This window comes from Balaenoptera acutorostrata, chromosome 13 (assembly GCF_949987535.1).
Source record: "Balaenoptera acutorostrata chromosome 13, mBalAcu1.1, whole genome shotgun sequence".
NCBI lineage: Eukaryota > Metazoa > Chordata > Mammalia > Artiodactyla > Balaenopteridae > Balaenoptera > Balaenoptera acutorostrata.
The window spans coordinates 83701248-83718620 of NC_080076.1; the positions used below are offsets into that span (position 1 = coordinate 83701248).

Below are 17373 nucleotides of genomic sequence, written 5' to 3' on the forward strand. Positions count from 1 at the left end.
CTACCTTATACTTACTATTCAGCAGCTCACCCACACCTGGAAACCCCTAATTTAGCCCAAGAATTTCCCTAGTCTCACCCAAAGTCCTGCAACTCTCATAAAACCCCTTGAATTCACACAAGAGCAAAAGTTATCTTTCTGTAATGGCCCAGAATTCTTTCAAGGGACAGTAGAGAAAACAACAGACCTTAGAGGTGCCACCAAATTGGCCTCATATGACCCAAAGGTTTTTTCCCTATTGGCCAATCTCAGTCCATTAAATTCTACAATTTGAGAGCATTCCTTTGGATGTTGGCAATAAATTTTCAGGAAGGTTAAAACATATACATGTGGGCTTTCCTGGTGGCACAGTGGTTGAGAATCTGCCTGCCAATGCAGGGGACATGGGTTCGGGCTCTGGTCTGGGAAGATCCCACATGCCGCGGAGCAACTAGGCCCGTGAGCCACAATTACTGAGCCTGCGCGTCTGGAGCCTGTGCTCCGCAACAAGAGAGGCCGCGATGGTGAGAGGCCCGCGCACCGCGATGAAGAGTGGCCCCCGCTTGCCGCAACTAGAGAAAGCCCTCGCACAGAAAGGAAGACCCAACACAGCCATTAAATAAATAAATAAATAAATCCAAAGTTTAAAAAAATACACATGTGTAATGCAGTGTCATCATCAGTCATGACTTCATTGGCATCAATCAATTTCTCATATTGGCTGCAGTGATGACCCAGCCAGTCCTTAGGAACTTGTGAGCTGGGTTATGAGAAGGCCAGAGCTTGGGGTACTGCCTGTGGGGTTGCTGGCTTTGTCTTGCCAGAGTACAAAATCCTGCGGGTGTGGGGTGCCTGGAAGCAGAGGGAGGGGCACCAAAGGAAGAGGTAAGAATAGACAATCCAGATAAATCCCTCACAACTTTGCTTGTGCTTTGAGAATATGAGTTATGCAGATTCCAACAGAAAAGAAGCAAATGTGCTCTGTGGGGTCAGACTGTCTATAAAGAATGTTCATAAGGTCATAATGCCTTGGAGAATTTCCCATCGATAACAAGATTCAACACTTATATAGTGTTTCTTTTGTGCGAGGCACTATTCTCATCGCTTTACATGAATTTATTTATTTAGTCATTACAACAACTCCATAAGGTAAGCACTGTCGTTGTTTTTTAAATCTTATTTCTGGTAAGCACTGTTTTTCAACTCCATTTTCAGATAAGAAAACTGAGGTTCAGAGACAGAGAGATCATGGCCTGGCCCTGGACTATGGTCTAAAAGACTTAGAAATCTGATTTGGCAACTTAGGAGCAGGTCCGTATTTTAGAGTAGGACTCACATTAATTAAGATTACTACGTCCAGTGTTCAAAGCCAGGACGCCAAATTATTAATTCATGATGAGGAAGGTAAACTCTCAAAGACCACGTTGCTGCGGTTTGCATAACAGCATTTTCCCTTCGTAGGCAGAGAAACCAAATTGCAATCAGAACACAGTTTAAGGAGCATATAATTAGAATAAAGAGAATTAGATAAATGAGCTGAAAGTTTAGTTGTTTTAGACACACTCAGCCCTTCTTGCCAATGATTCTGTAATACTAGAAGTCCATGGCTGAGCCATATGAATAGGACTCCATATTTACCTCTGTGATGCTCCTTTTCCTATGCTTTCAAATAAACCAACTTCTCTTCTGATAGACAAAATTTTTTGAAATTGTGTTGAACCCCTGAATTCAAGCCTTGCTTTGTCTTAGGAGTGACTGTATTTCTCTATTCCGATACACTGTATATTTATTTTACAGATCTCTTTTGTGCCACCAAATAAGTCTTATCTATAAACATTATAAAGCCTAGCATAGTCATTATACAAGGCAATTCCTCAGTAATGTTTGTTGAAAGAAGGAGAGTGAAGGAATGAATGTACATCTCAGTGAAAGTACATCTCAATGGTAGATGACTTTAAAATAGCTTTCCCATCACTGTGGAAAACAGTATGGCAGTTCCTCAAAAAATTAAAAATAGGATTACCATATGATCTGGCAATTCCACTTCTGGGTATATACTCAAAAGAATTGAAAGCAGGGACTCAAAGAGATATTTGTGTTCATAGCAGCATTATTCACAATAGTCAAAAGGTGGAAGCCACACAAGCGTCTGTAAAATGATGAATGGATAAACAAAATGTGGTGTATACATGCAATGGAATATTATTTGGTCTTAAAAAGGAAGGAAATTCTGACGCATGCTACAACATGGATGAACCTTGAGGACATTATGCTAAGTGAAAGGAGCCAGTCACAAAAGGGCATATACTGTATGATTCCACTTATATGAGTTACGTAGAATAGTCAAATTCATAGAGACAGAAGGTACAACAGTGGTTGCCAGGGGCTGAGGAGAGAAGGGAATGGGGAGTTAGTTTTTAATTGGTACAGAGTTTCAGTTTTGCAAGATGAAAAGAGTTCTATGGTTGGATGGTGGTGACGGTTGCACAACAATATGATGTACTTAATGCCTCTGAACTGTACACTTAAAAATGGTTAAAATGGTAAATTTTATGTTATACGAGTTTTACCACAACTGAAAAAAATAGCCCTTCCATGATGACTCATGGCTTATGTTTTTAAACCTGAGTTCTGTCTCCACAAAACCAATATATCTCAGCTCCTACATTTGTCCCCTTGCAGTGCAATGGCTTATCCTGTTAAATTTCATTCTGGTTGAGACTCCCTATTATACAGTATCAGTGTATTAGTTATACCACAGAGCTGTGCAACACAAAACACAACATTTCAAAGTAAAACCACAAACAATATTGTCACTACTTGCCAATTAAAAGGACAGACTTCAATCAAGAAAATAAATATATTATTCGTAGTTGATAAATAAAGCAATTTGATATTGGGTTAACGTCAACTTCAACAATATTAACATACTTGTTTTTTAAGATCTGCAAGAAAGAAATGTACCAGTTGAGTGCAGTTGAACAAAATCATTGTAGAATTAACAGTTTTCTGACCCACTTACTGAAAAAAGCTGAATCACTCAATTGATACCCCAGGGAAATGCAGATTTATACCTTTGATGTATTGCTTGGTTTTTTTTCAATTAAATTCTGTAACCAGTTTTTGAGTCCTTACCATCTTCTTTTCTTTTAATTGGGTGATTCCATATGCCTTCTTGAATATAAGCCTTTGCAAACTCTTGATTTTTGTAAATGCAAATGTATAATAAAACATGCATACAGCTTTCTTCTATGCAATTATTTTCTAAACCCATCAGGGGGGACTGCTTCTCTCCCTAATCCTTCCCTTTATTAGATTGGGGGTGGGTAAGTGGAGTGGACTGTCGGGAAGAGAAGTCCAGTGCTCTTTGCTTGCAGATGGGAATTGGGGAAGATGCGGGAAATGGTCACTCCAGCTGTAGTCACCCTGGCCCAGTAAAAGGGAATGCTTCCATTCCTGCAGGCATGGAGCCATAGTTGCTGTTTCCTATCGCCAGGCCTTGACTTCTATTTTTCCAACCACAAAGAACAACCTTTCTCCTCCTGTCAAGTATTCTAGCCCTTCTCTTCCATTCAGTAGCTTCCTTTAAGAAGGTTTCTTCCAGGACTTCCCTGGTGGCGCAGTGGTTGAGAGTCTGCCTGCCAATGCAGGGGACGCGGGTTCGAGCCCTGGTCTGGGAAGATCCCACATGCCGCGGAGCAGCTGGGCCCGTCAGCCACAGCTACTGAGCCTGCGCGTCTGGAGCCTGTGTTCCGCAACGGGAGAGGCCGCGATAGTGAGAGGCCCGCACACCGCGATGAAGAGTGGCCCCCGCTTGCCACAACTAGAGAAAGCCCTCGCACAGAAATGAAGACCCAACACAGCCAAAAATAAATAAATAAAATTCAAAGTACGTTTAAAAAAAAACAAACAAAAAACGTGCTAAGCAAGATAAGCCAGACACAAGAGACCACATAGTGTATGATTCCATTTAAAAAAAAAAAAAAAAGAACCAGAAACCTCATATCTGATCATATTAAAAAAAAAAAAAGGTTTCTTCCAGATGAGGAAACTCTTTTTCATTTTCAAGCCCAATGATATGATTCCTGACCAATATCTCATCATCAACTCACTCTTAGAATTGTTGTTTTTATACTGATTACATGCTTGTCTTATTTATCTGTATAGGCCAGATGTCCTCAGCCATAGACAAATCAAAGGGCCTATTTATGTGATTCTCTCTCTTTTTCTGGCTTTCTTGTTTCTGGCAATAGCACCATCATTCTGTTGCCCAGGTTAGTAACCTCAGAGGCATGTCTGCATCCTCTTCTTTTTCCTCACTCCCACTCACTAATCTCTAATCAGTCTCCAAGTTCTAGCAATTCTTTCTTTCTTTTCTTTTCTTTTCTTTTTGGCTGCGTTGGGTCTTCGTTGCTGCACACAGGCTTTCTCTAGTTGTGGCGAGCAGGGGCTACTCTTCGTTGCGGTGCACGGGCTTCTCGTTGCGGTGGCTTCTATTGTTGCAGAGCACGGGCTCTAGGGTATGTGGGCTTCAGTAGTTGTGGCTCACAGGCTCTAGAGCACAGGTTCAGTAGTTGTGGAGCACGGGCTTAGTTGCTATGCGGCGTGTGGGATCTTCCTGGACCAGGGCTCGAACCCGTGTCCCCCTGCTTTGGTAGGTGGATTCTTAACCACTGTGCAACTAGGAAAGTCCCCTAGCAATTCTTTCTTTTCAGCCTCTCTGACATCTTTTCTCCATTTCCATCATCCCTTTCATCTGGACTCTTCCAGCAGCCTCATAACTGGCCTCCCTGATTCCCAGCTCCCACGGTGAGCTCATCCTCAACACCAGTGCCAGATGAATCTTCCTGAATACAGCTTTATTCAGATCACTTCACGATTTTAAAATCTCCAGTGGCTCCCCATTGTCTTTGGCTCAGCATTCAAGGCTACATAGGTGGGAAGACCACAGGTTTTATAAGCAAACTGATCTCTGTTCAAATACCAGCTCTGCCTGTACTAGTTGCAGGACTTGGGGCAAGACCCTGACCCTCTCAGAACCGGTTTCCACATCTATAAAATGGGGGTAAGAATACTCATCTGGAAAGATTATTGTAAGGTTTAAGCAAGATAATGTAAGCCAATCCTTTGGCCATCCATCGTAGGCACTCAATAAATGGCATTTTTCCTTCTTCTGCAAGCCAGTGCCAACCTATCTTTATCTTTACAACTTTATTCTCCCTCCTTGGCTGTTCTCCACACACAATGTCCTGCCCCTGTGTCTTTGGAGAAGCTGTTCTCTCTACTTGCCTTGCCTTCCATCTTTGCCCATAAAATCCCCTATGTCCTTTAAAGGCCACAGTCATGAAGTGTTCCTTGATCAATTTTGTCAAATATTGTCAGAGGCATGCCAAGGGGGGGAGGTGAGAGTATGTTGCCACTGACATTGTTTAGAACTGCCAGCTTATAGTGATAATAAAAAGCACACAGACTTTTAATTTTGTGCCACTCTATCTAATAATACCTCCCTTCTCCGAATTCCAAAAAACACATAGCATAATTTATAAGGTATTTAATATACTGTTTAATATAATTCAATACTGGTTATAATTATAGTTTTTTCTGTTCATGTTTTTTATTATTTATTAAATTGTAAACTTTTTGAGGGCAAGTATCATAACATATACATTTTTGTTTCCCCTACATAATATCCAACACCACAGTTTCTATACAATTAATGTTCTAGATAAATGAAGAGGTTAATACCAACCATATAGACCAAGTTAATATGTAACCCATCTGGCATTCTGAGGTCAAGGTATTTTTTTTCAAACCTCTTGAGTGAGCATTGACTATGTGCTAGGCAATGTACTAAGTGCTTGACACACATCATTCATTATTAAAATGTATCAAGGTGTTACTCTATCCTAGGCACTGTGCTAGGCCTTAAGAACACATTAGTGAAAAAGATTATTTACTTACATAATGCATGGTAGTCAGAGAGATTAACTAATTTACCCAGGGTTATTCAGCTAGTAACTGGGGGAGCCTCAACTTGAAACTGTGTTGCCCTAGAAACTATGTTCTTATCCACTATATTATATTTCCTCTGTTGTGAGCTATAGACAAGCCATAGGAGACTGGTGATTGCCCAGTTTGACCACACTCTCTTACACAAGCAATGGTGGAATTCTTTTTGAGGATAGGGATTTGTGTCTTCATAAATCCTAAATGGCTCACATAATGTTAATTCTAAATCATACCAACTTCTGATGGTTACTTAATAAATACTTACTGGACAACTGCCTTGATAACTATACAATCCATTGGACTTCTTTATACCTTGGGAATTTAAAAAAATTAATTCACCCATAAAAATTTAACCATCAATAATATCTTATTTCTCCCAGCCACTGTCAAGTATAAATTAAGTTACCAGTATTAACTGGTGCATTATTCCAACTATCTTCCCAGAACACTTAACATGCCCACATATACACCCCAGACACACACATAACTACAGTCTGCGGAGCATGCAATTGAACCTAGTCCTCTTATCACAGAAAGGCACCAAGAAGCCCACATAGGCTTTTATCAAGAGCAAGAAGGGTAGTTGTAGCAATGATAACACAAACTATGAAAAATAGATTAAAGGCATTTTACCTATCCACCAGCAAAATTTTTCAGGTGTTCTGGCACTGGATGTTACACCACTTCTACAATCAGTTTACTCTGAAATTGACAGAGAAATATAAAGGAAAAAATGGGGGTGGGGGGGAATTCACTTAAGAAACAGTGTTACTATGAGCAGTATCAATAGTATAAATAACTTGCCTGCCAACAGATTAAATCAGAGTGTGATGCAGGAAGAACAAGACATAAATGTTTGGCAAATTCTTGAAATGAAATAAAACTAGACAATGTCTAAAAATAGCGTCAGATGACTGATATATGTACAAAACACATCAGTAGTGTGTTTAGGGCCAAGATCATTGAAAAGCAGGAAAATGTGAACACAGAAAATTAAATCACAAATCTTTCTAGATTTGGGCATTGGAAGAACCAAAAATAGCCAACTCTTGAGGATAAAGCAGTTGTTTTCTGATGAGTTTGAGCAGTGGAGACCACCAAATCACTAGAAGAGGGAGGGGGAAGTAGGGAGAAATTTAATCAATGTTGGAAGCCATTCAGCCCAAAACAGAAGGGTTTTGTTGTTTATTTGTTTGCCTGAGTGGTATAGCTCTATTATGGGTTGGTTTCCAGATGGGAATTCCTAAGAGCAACCAAAGGCACACTTGGGCTCACGTCGCAGCCTCTCTTGTAGCCACTTATGTATTTCTTGGGCAACAAATCCCATGGTCAAATTGTAGAAGCCTATTGTTTGATTGACTGATTGACTGATTGATTTTCTTGGCCACGCCTTGCAGCATGTGGGATCTTAGTTCCCAAACCAGGGATCAAACCCCTGCCCCCAGCAGTGGAAGTGCAGAGTCTTAACCACTGGACTGCCAGGGAAGTCCCAGAAGCCTATTGTTTTATTTTTTTATATAAATTTATTTATTTTTAAAATTTATTTATTTTTGGCGGTGTTGGGTCTTCATTGCTGGGCGCGGGCTTTCTCTAGTTGCAGTGAGCAGGTGCTACTCTTCCTTGTGGTGTGAAGGCTTCTCACTGCGGTGGCTTGTCTTGTTGGGGAGCACAGGCTCTAGGCCCACAGGCTTCAGTAGTTGCGGCACACGGGCTCAGTAGTTGTGGTGCACAGGCTTAGTTGTTCCTCGTCATGTAGGATCTTCCCTGACCAGGGATCAAAACTGTGTCCCCTGCATTGGCAGAGGGATTCTTTTTTTTCTTTTTTTTTTTTAATGTATGACTATTTTTTTGTTGTTGTTGTTGTATGACTATTTTATGCTGAGGCTCATCAGCTTTCCCTTTAAGGGGAGTTTATTTATTTATTTATTTTTGACTGTGTTGGGTCTTCGTTTCTGTGCAAGGGCCTTGTCTATTTGCGGCAAGTGGGGGCCACTCTTCATCGCGGTGCGTGGGCCTCTCACCATCGCGGCCTCTCTTGTTGCGGAGCACAGGCTCCAGACGCGCAGGCTCAGTAACTGTGGCTCACGGGCCCAGCCGCTCCGCGGCATGCGGGATCCTTCCAGACCAGGGCCCGAACCCGTGTCCCCTGCATTGACAGGCAGATTCTCAACCACTGCGCCACCAGGGAAGCCCGGCAGAGGGATTCTTAACCACTGCACCGCCAGGGAAGTCCAAGCCTATTGTTTTAGATCAGGGTTTCCCGACCTCGGCACTACTGGCATTTAGGGACAGATAATTCTTGTTGTGGGAGGCTGTGCTATGCATTGTAGAGTGTTTAGCAGCATCTCTGGCTTCTACGCATTAGATGCCAATAGCAACCCCCATTCCCAGTTGTGAAAATCAAAAATGTCTCTAGATATTGCCCAATGTCCCCAGGGTGCAAAATCACCCCAAGTTGAGAACCAGTGGTTTAGGGGATGAAGAGATGATCATCCAGCCCAACCTTGCACCATACAGATGAGGAAACCAAAGCCCAAACACCCTGAACGCCTTGCTCAAATATACACAGCTGGTTAATGGTGGATCTAATCCAGGAACCCCAGGTCATCACTGTCAATAACTCCACTATAGGCCAACTTTAGTCATTTGCATACTACCATCATGATTTTGCTATATCCAATGCCATTTATATTATTATTTATTATTTTTATTTAAGTTGATTTTTTAACTTAATAAATCTATTTTAAAAGGAAACAGGCAGGGACTTACCTGGCAGTCCAGTGGTTAAGACTCCGTGCTTCCACTGCAGAGGACACGGGTTCAATCCCTGGGGGAAACAGGCATATAGAGGAAAAGAAGTCAGACATAAAAGGTATGAAGGATCATGGTGTCAGAGGAAGAAATTTGTCCTCAGTTATTTTATGTATTTTTTACTTATTTATCAAGCACCCACACTGTGCCTACCATGTGCCAGGCACCATTTTAGGTGCTGTACACACCTGAAATCTTTTTTCTTTCCTTTTCTTTTTTTTTTGTTTTTCTGGCCGTGCCGTGGGGCATGTGGGATCTTAGTTACCCGACCAGGGATCAAACCCGTGCCCCCGGCATTGGGACCATGGAGTCTTAACCACTGGACCACCAGGGAAGTCCCCATACATGAAATCTTTTTATCTTAATAACAACCTAAGGGGAAAAGGGAAAAGGGAGTGTGGGGTGGGATGGAGGCCCAGGAGTGGACCCTGGGAGGGTGAAGGGAAAGGTGTGAGGGGCTGCCAAGGTGAGAACCTAGAGATGGGAGGGGCTGGGAAGGAGTCCCAGCAAGGCGAGCTGGGGCCCTGTGATGGGTAGCAGAGAAAGCACACTCCGACGCCAGGCAGGGCAGGGCGTCTGCTAAAGACTGACGCTACTGAGCATCAGCCACTGAAGTTAATGTTTTTCCCTTAAAAACCAAGTTGAGAATCACTGGAGGTACACACACCACATTCTGCAAACGTTAAGTCAGTTCATCTCCAAAAAAACATAAAAAGCTATTGGGTAATATTTTAGGAATTTTTAAGACTTTTTATGTTCCCACGACTAGTTCATCAATAAAATATAAAACTTTAAAAAACGCACACACACTTGTAATTGCTGAATGAAAATACCAAGTGTAAAACTGCTTTATCACGTGTTTTGCCAGCTCCTCATGTTTCTTCAACGCTTGACTTTTCAAAAAAAAATTTTCTGGAAAATATTTTGTCTTTTATACTTTCCAGTTTTCACAGATCAAGATGCTAATAAAAATAAATAACTTGAGGAAATTTAATGAGTGTTATCATGTTTGGAAATACCAGGATTTCTAAGAAAGAAAATTTCATGCTTTGCCCTGAGTGATGTGACAGCATTTATGTGGAAATCCATCCATGGTCTGTTAAGATGGGTCATACCTAAGATCACCAAAGTATCCAGGTACCCAAAGGAATACTGATGCAAATGTATTTTAAAGGAATACAAAAATGATAAAAATATGAAGCTTAGTAACTAAGAGCAAGCACTTTAGGGTTAGACAGCATCATAGTATTATGTCCTAGTATATACTGGTGTTATATACCAGCATTATAGGGTTATTGTGGGGATTAAATGAGGTGTCATATAAAGGATATAAGGAATGAAATGCTAAATATATTTTAGCCACTATTATTCTAGTATGAAGCAGAATAAAATAAATAATAAGTTTCTTAGAAGTCTGAGGGTTTTCACATCTTTGCTTTGATGAGTTTTGAATCCTGGCACTAATTTCCATGTGGGGAGGTACTTGTTCATTCTTCTTAGCTTAAGGTTGACCTGTCTTGAATGGCTCTAAGTCAGCAATTCTCAAAGTGTGGTTCATTAACTCCTGAGGTCCCAAAGACCCTTCCAGAGGGTCAGCAAAGTAAGCACTATAATTTCGATGACAGTAATTCTAACTATATTAATAACAGTAAAACTAATTTTGTAATCTCATATCTTATTTCATAATTTCATATTAGTAAACATAATACTAATTGTCTAATACTGTTTTTGTTTTTCACTGTGTTGACAGTGGCATTGGTGGTGCAAAAAGAATAGTGTAGATAACATGACTGATACCTTAGCACGATCATGGCAGTGGTACCAAAGTGTACTGGTAGATGTGTTATTCTTCACTACTATGTGCTCACAAGAAGGAAAAAAGCTAGTTTCATTTGAGAATGTGCCTGACAAAGCAGTACTCTTATTAAATCCTGATCCTTGAGTACGTATCTTTTTAATACTCCATGTGATGAAACAGGAAGTATCCATAAAGCACTTCTGCTGCATACCTAAGTATGTTGCTGTATTGAGAGAAAACCCTTGCACCACCGTTTGAGTTAAGAGTTGAACTAGCCACGTTTTTCATAGAACACCATTTTTGCTTGAATGAATGACAGACAGACTATGGTATTCAGGTTTGGGTATTTGGCAGATATTTTCTCAAAAATGTATGTAGCAAGACTGTCACTTTGGGGCTTCCCTGGTGGGGCAGTGTTTAAGAATCTGCCTGCCAATGCAGGGGACACGGATTTGAGCCCTGGACCGGGAAGATCCCACATGCTGCGGAACAACGAAGCCCGCGTGCCACAACTACTGAGCCTGCACTCTAGAGCCTGCGAGCTACAACTGCTGAAGCCCGTGCGCCTAGAGCCCATGCTCCGCAACAAGAGTAGCCACTGCAATGAGAAACCTGCAAACCACAACCAAGAGAAGCTCCCGCTCGCTGCAACTAGAGAAAGCCCACGTGCAGCAACAAAGACCCAACGCAGCCAAAAATAAATAAATAAATGAATAAATTAATTATTTAATTAATTAATTTTAAAAAAAGACCAAACTCATTAAAAAAAAAAAAAAAGACTGTCACTTCAAGGAAAACAATAGACACTGTGGTTACCAATGATAAAGTTGGAGATTTGCAGTGGAAATAAGAATTTTGGAAAACTCAAATCCACCGCAGTGAGCTTGATAGCTCACCAATACGTGAAGACTTTTCTGATGAGATCAGTGGTGATATTAATGAATGGGATTTTTAAATATATAGTATAATGACATGTAACAATATTTGGAAGATCTGCATAACTTAGGGAACTAGTATTTTCCAAATGACTGATACATACTGTGGAAGACTCAATCACAAAAAAACAATAAAAAAGAATCAATCACACATGCGTAAAAGAGCCCTTCAGGTGGAAGAAAGATCAATGGATTTCCTTGATATGTTTTTTGATTCCACATTGCGACTAATCTTTCAGAAGCTATCACTTGTTGAGTTTTGGTATGTTATCAAAGAAAAATACCCTCAACAATCAGAAAAGGCTATTAAAATATTCCTCCTCTTCCCAACCAAATCTTTGTGAGACCAGATTTTCTTCATATATTTCAACCAAAATGAAACATCACTACATTGAATGGAGAGGCAGATATAAAAATCCATTTTCTGCAATTAAGCGAACATTAAAGAGATTTGCAAAAATAAAAAATAATATCACTCCTTTTGCTCATTTTTTTTTGATTTGGGACTATATAGTTATTTTTCATTAAATACATTATGTTAACATGTAATAGGTTTATTATAAGTATTTTAAATAAATAATTTTTTTCAGTTTTAATTTTTAATATAGTATATATCTAAACCATTATAAACTAAAGGTTTTTGAGATCTTTGATTTTTAAGAGTGAGAGATTCTGGGACCAAAAAGTGTAAGAATCACTATTATTAATAGTTCTCCAAACTTGGGCTGGTCTTCTTTGACTATTCACAGGAAGATAGTACTTAGGGCCACACCTGTAGTAGAAAATGATCACTTCCTAGTCAGGTTAGGCAGGGGAACATTGTGAGGAAAGATCTTCAGAAATTAGAGTTAGCATTGTAATAGTTCATTCTCACAATAACAGGCAAGTCTAATGGAGTAGGACCACTGAGTTTAAGGAAGGCAAGACAAAGACCTTTGGGGAAAGATAGGCTGCAAGTCTGCATCAAGGAAAAATAAATAGCTGAAACAAACTTTTTTTTTTTTTTAGAGCCTCCAGGGTGGGGCAGGCAGTGTAAACATGGCAGACCTGTGTCTTTTACCACAAGAAGATCACATAAATCATGATCTTCCAGTGGGATTTTTTTTAATTTATTTATTTATTTTTGGCTGTGTTGGGTCTTCGTTGCTGCGCATGGGCTTCCTCTAGTTGCGGTGAGCGGGAACTACTCTTCGTTGCTTGGGCTTCTCATTGAGGTGGCTTCTCTTGTTGTGGAGCACGGGCTCTAGGCGTGCAGGCTTCAGTAGTTGTGGCACGTGGGCTCAGTAGTTGTGGCTCACGGACTCTAGAGCGCCGGCCCAGTAGTTGTGGCGCATGGGCTTAGTTGCTCCGTGGCATGTGGGATCTTCCCGGACCAGGGCTTGAATCTGCGTCCCCTGCATTGGCAGGCGGATTCTTAACCACTGCGCCACGAGGGAAGTCCCTGTGAGCCGTTTTTTTCCTTTACTTGTCAACATAAACCCTCTCTTTCGGGGCTGCTGATCTCCAAGGCAGCTGGTCCCTTATATCCCTGAGTCGTCAGCATTAAGATGCTGGGTTTCTGAAGTCATCTCTTCTCCTATGGCTCTCTAGGGCTCCATCTCCTGACTGCTTAGCTCTCGCGGGAGCTCAGACCCAAAATCCGTGGCTGGAGGAATGTCCTCAGTCCCCTTGGAGACCACCTAAGACTGAGACCCATCGAACACAGAGAAACGCCCCAGCCCAGAAGTGGGAGTGAGGCCAGGGGCCAGGCGGTGCCTGAGGTGAGAACGAGGCTGGGGGCGGGGCCTTGTCCAAGGTGCGCGCGAGGCCACACCCCGAGGTGAGCGTGCTGGGGGCGGGGCCACACCCCGAGGTGGACCCGAGGTCTGGGGCGTGGCTGCGCCGGGGAGCCGCCCGGACCGTTAGGGATGAGCCTACCGTCTCCACAGGTGGCGAGCGCAGCGCAGGGCTTAAGACCGCCGGCGGCACCTCGGCGTCGCTGAGGAGACTCACGAACCGCTGAATCGCTCGCGGGCACAGCGAACAGGTAGGTACCCCCGCGCGTCAGGCGCCGGCAAGTGGCGGGGAGAGGGGGCGCGGCAGGAAGCTCGGGGCGGGGTGCCGCCGGCCCGGTGAACTGAAGGAGCAGAGGCTGGCAGGAAGGAGCTGGCCGGGCCGTGCGGCGCGCGATGTGGAGCCGCCGTTGCCGCCGCCGCCGCTGCTGCTGCTGGGGCTGCCGCCGAGCCGAGAGACATGGAGCGCGGCTGCAGAGAGCGGCCGGCGGCAGCCGCAGCAGCAGCAGCAGCGAGCGTCACAGCAACAGCGGAGCGCAGCCCCCCTCGTGAGCGCCGCCCGGCCGGCGGCGGCAGCCCCAGCAGCAGCAACAGGGCGGCTGAAAACCCGGCGGTTCCTCCTTGCAACGTCCCTCCCGCTTCGTGTTCCCTCAGTCTTCCCTTCCTCAGCCTTTCCTTTGCCACCCATTCCTCCTCCCCAGCGCGCGCTGAGCAGCTGAGCCCCGGGGCGGGGGAGGGGACACACGCGGCCGGCGCGCGGGAGGGGCGGGGCGAGGCGGCGGGGCCCCTCCCCACCGTGGCCTGACGCGCGCCGGCCTCGTCCGTCTTCTGCCTGGACCTGGCCGGCCGGCTTCAGCACCCGCAGAGCCGAACAGCGCCTGCTGCACCTAGCTGCCCGCCGCGGTCGCGGTCGGGAGTCCTGCCGCCGCCGCTCTCATCTCCTTCCCCGGAGCCCCGGCGAGCTGGAACAGGGGTTAGAGGAGCTGGCGCTGCTGGCGGCCGGGGAACGGCCGTCTGACTCCGGGGAGCATTCTCAGGACGGGCCCGGGCCTCTAGCCGAGGTGGCCGGACTGCAGCCGCCGCCGCCGCCCGCCCAGGATCCCGAGCAGCTGTCGGTGATCCGGCAGAAGGATCTGGTGTCGGCGGCCCTAGCGGGCAAGGCACTGCTCGAGAGGAACCAGGACATGAGCCGGCAGTACGAGCAGATGCACAAGGAGCTGACAGATAAGGTGGAGGTGAGGACGTCCCCCCGGGGATGGGTGGAGGGCGGGGAAGGGACAGGCACCCGCCTGCCAGCCCATGGTAGCTAACCTACCTCACCCCACCTCATCCCTTCGTTGCTCATCCTACCTCGCAGAAAACCGCCTGGAAGGGGGGTGGAATGGGGGTTATGGATTATGAGACGAGGTCATTCATGGAACCCACCTAACTCTTCCACCCGGCTCAGCAAATGGGTCCATGCAGGGCTCCAACCGCCGTGGGCCGTTCTATATAGGTACTATACACAGCATCTAAAGTAGAACTTACAGTATGGCTAATTTATACAGCACTGAGGTGATGCCTGCACACAGAGTAATTACAAAGCCGGGAATATGCTCCAGGCTTAAAACATGCTCCAGGTTTTCAGAGAAGTAGTTAATTGCTAATCAGGGTGTTAGCCTAAAGCTTTCCAGCTTTGGTGTTAAGGCCCCTTGTTTTAACTTTGCAGCAGCTAGGAAGGAAGCAAGTGCCCCCAAAGGAGCTTTAGATAGCCTTCAAATAGTCAAGGATTAGGAGGTATGGTTCCATTACAGAAATCAGGCCACCCTGGGCTCATCATGTGACCATTGGTTATGGATTTAATTTGGACCGCAGTTTTTATATGTATTTAAACAGTACTTTTCTATTTCTGTTCTGAGTCTCACACATGCAATTGGATGGCCAAATGCAACCTATGAGAACCGTATAACTTTAACTGTTGTCCTTTTCTGCCTGTACATTTACTATTGTTACTCAGTTTGGTTGCAACCAGTTCTTCTTATTCTTTTTTTTTTTTTTTTTTTTCAGTTCTTCTTATTCTTAGTTACAAGAGAATAATACAGTCCTGAATAAGGTTTGAAATTGACCCTAGTCTGGTCCCATATCACTGCTACTTGTCGAACGGTCAGAATGTAGATTCAGAAACTTTTCTATAATAAGAAATGTGTCTGTAGTCCAATGACATATCAAATCAGGGAGAAAAAAGGAAACCGATGAGTGCCCTGTAGTTCACTTGAGTGCCTAGTTGTAACTAGGTTTGCCAGTTGATGAACTCCTGAGATACCTCTCTGAAAAGTGGTTTGTGAAACCTATAGGTAGACTGCCAAAAAACAACTCAATGAACTGAATTGTTGAATTTTCACTTGAGGTAGAGGCCTAGAAATAAAAGGGTGTCTTATTTAAAAAAAAAGATTCAATTACAGTCTCTATATAGAAGTACTACTGCATAGCTGTATGCTTGTGATTTCAAATTCCTTCAGTGAGGGACTTGATTAAAGAGACAGCTAACTTGAACATCATATCAGTCAGTTTGATTGGTGATAGATTTCAGGGTAATCCCGAGTGTGCAGTTACACACATCCTGGGTTCCATGTGGAACCTTTATACATGTCCTCAACAAAGGAAAATGATCTTCAAATTCTATAACAAGAAAGGTTCTGTTGTAAAAGAATAAGTTACATTTGACATTTTGCTGTTGACTTGATAGACAATAATAAAATAGTTTAAAACTCTTATTCAACTGTTTTAGAGCTTCCCTGGTGGCGCAGTGGTTAAGAATCTGCCTGCCAATTCAGGGGACAGGGGTTCAAGCCCTGGTCCGGGAAGATCCCACATGCCGCCGAGCAACTAAGCCCGTGAGCCACAACTGCTGAAGCCTGCGTGCCTAGAGCCCATGCTCCGCAACAAAGAGAAGCCACTGCAATAAGAAGCCCGCGCAGCGCAACGAAGGGTAGCCCCCTCTCGCCACAGCTAGAGAAAGCCCGCATGCAGCAACAAAGACCCAATGCAGCCAAAAATAAATAAATAAATTTATTTTTAAAAAAAACTATTTTAAAAAATCTTCACTCCTCTCAGGTCAGCATATGAGCTCTAGTTATTTTTAATTTCTGGAGGTTGGTTGCATAACACTGAATGTCCTGAACCAATAGTACACTTAAAAATGGTTAAAATGGTAAATTTTAGGTTATGTATACTTTACCACAGTTTAAAAAGTAATGTTTTAAAAAGTAAAATATTGATCATTAATCAATATTAATGAGTGATGAGACAGTTCAGTTATACTCTTTCCGCTAGGTATGTCTGAAAGGTATGAAAATTTTTTAGTTTTTTTAAAAAGTAAACTTAAAAATATCTTATAGGGCTTCCCTGGTGGCGCAGTGGTTGGGAATCCGCCTGCTAATGCAGGGGACATGGGTTCGAGCCCTGGTCTGGGAAGATCCCACATGCCACGGAGCAGCTAAGCCCGTGAGCCACAACTACTGAGCCTGTGCGTCTGGAGCCTGTCCTCCGCAACGGGAGAGGCCGCGACAGTGATAGGCCTGCGCACCGCGATGAAGAGTGGCCCCCGCTCGCCGCAACTGGAGAAAGCCCTCGCACAGAAACGAAGACCCAACACAGCCAAAAATAAATAAATAAATAAATTTATTTAAAAAAAAAATCTTATAAAGGTATTGTCATTAGTTCCTTGTTAATTCTTTTAGTATTAATGAGAGTGACAAATCTGATTAACAGGGGACTATTTCATTTGATTCCTGCAAGTGAATTTTCCCTTGCAAATTATGCCTGCAAGTATGTTTTTTAAGCAGCCTTGATTTTAGAATGTCTGCTTGGACAAATTCTTTCTAAAATTTAATACAGCCACTCTGCTAGATTTTCAGTTAAATTCAACATTTAGGAGTAGAGAACCAGCCCTTACTTTAGAAAGCATTTGTAATTTTCTACAAACTATTAGACAGTGGAGTCAAACACATTTTCTCATAGGTTAGTTTGAAAGATAAATACATGAGTGGACTTTGAGAGAATGTTGGTTTGACTGTTAACATAATGAGAC

At 43.4% G+C, this 17373-nt stretch overlaps 1 protein-coding gene across 1 annotated transcript in view; it reads left to right on the forward strand.

Annotated features, from left to right (window-relative positions):
* Nucleotides 1–13700: 13700 nt before the first annotated feature.
* LOC103009171 (BICD family-like cargo adapter 1) overlaps nucleotides 13701–17373 on the forward strand; it is a 58269-nt gene continuing 54596 nt past the window's right edge. Inside the window, exons 1-2 of the mRNA XM_057526213.1 lie at nucleotides 13701–13852; nucleotides 14161–14539. Coding sequence (XP_057382196.1) covers nucleotides 13701–13852; nucleotides 14161–14539 — 531 coding nt within the window. The remainder of the gene's footprint in view (nucleotides 13853–14160; nucleotides 14540–17373) is intronic.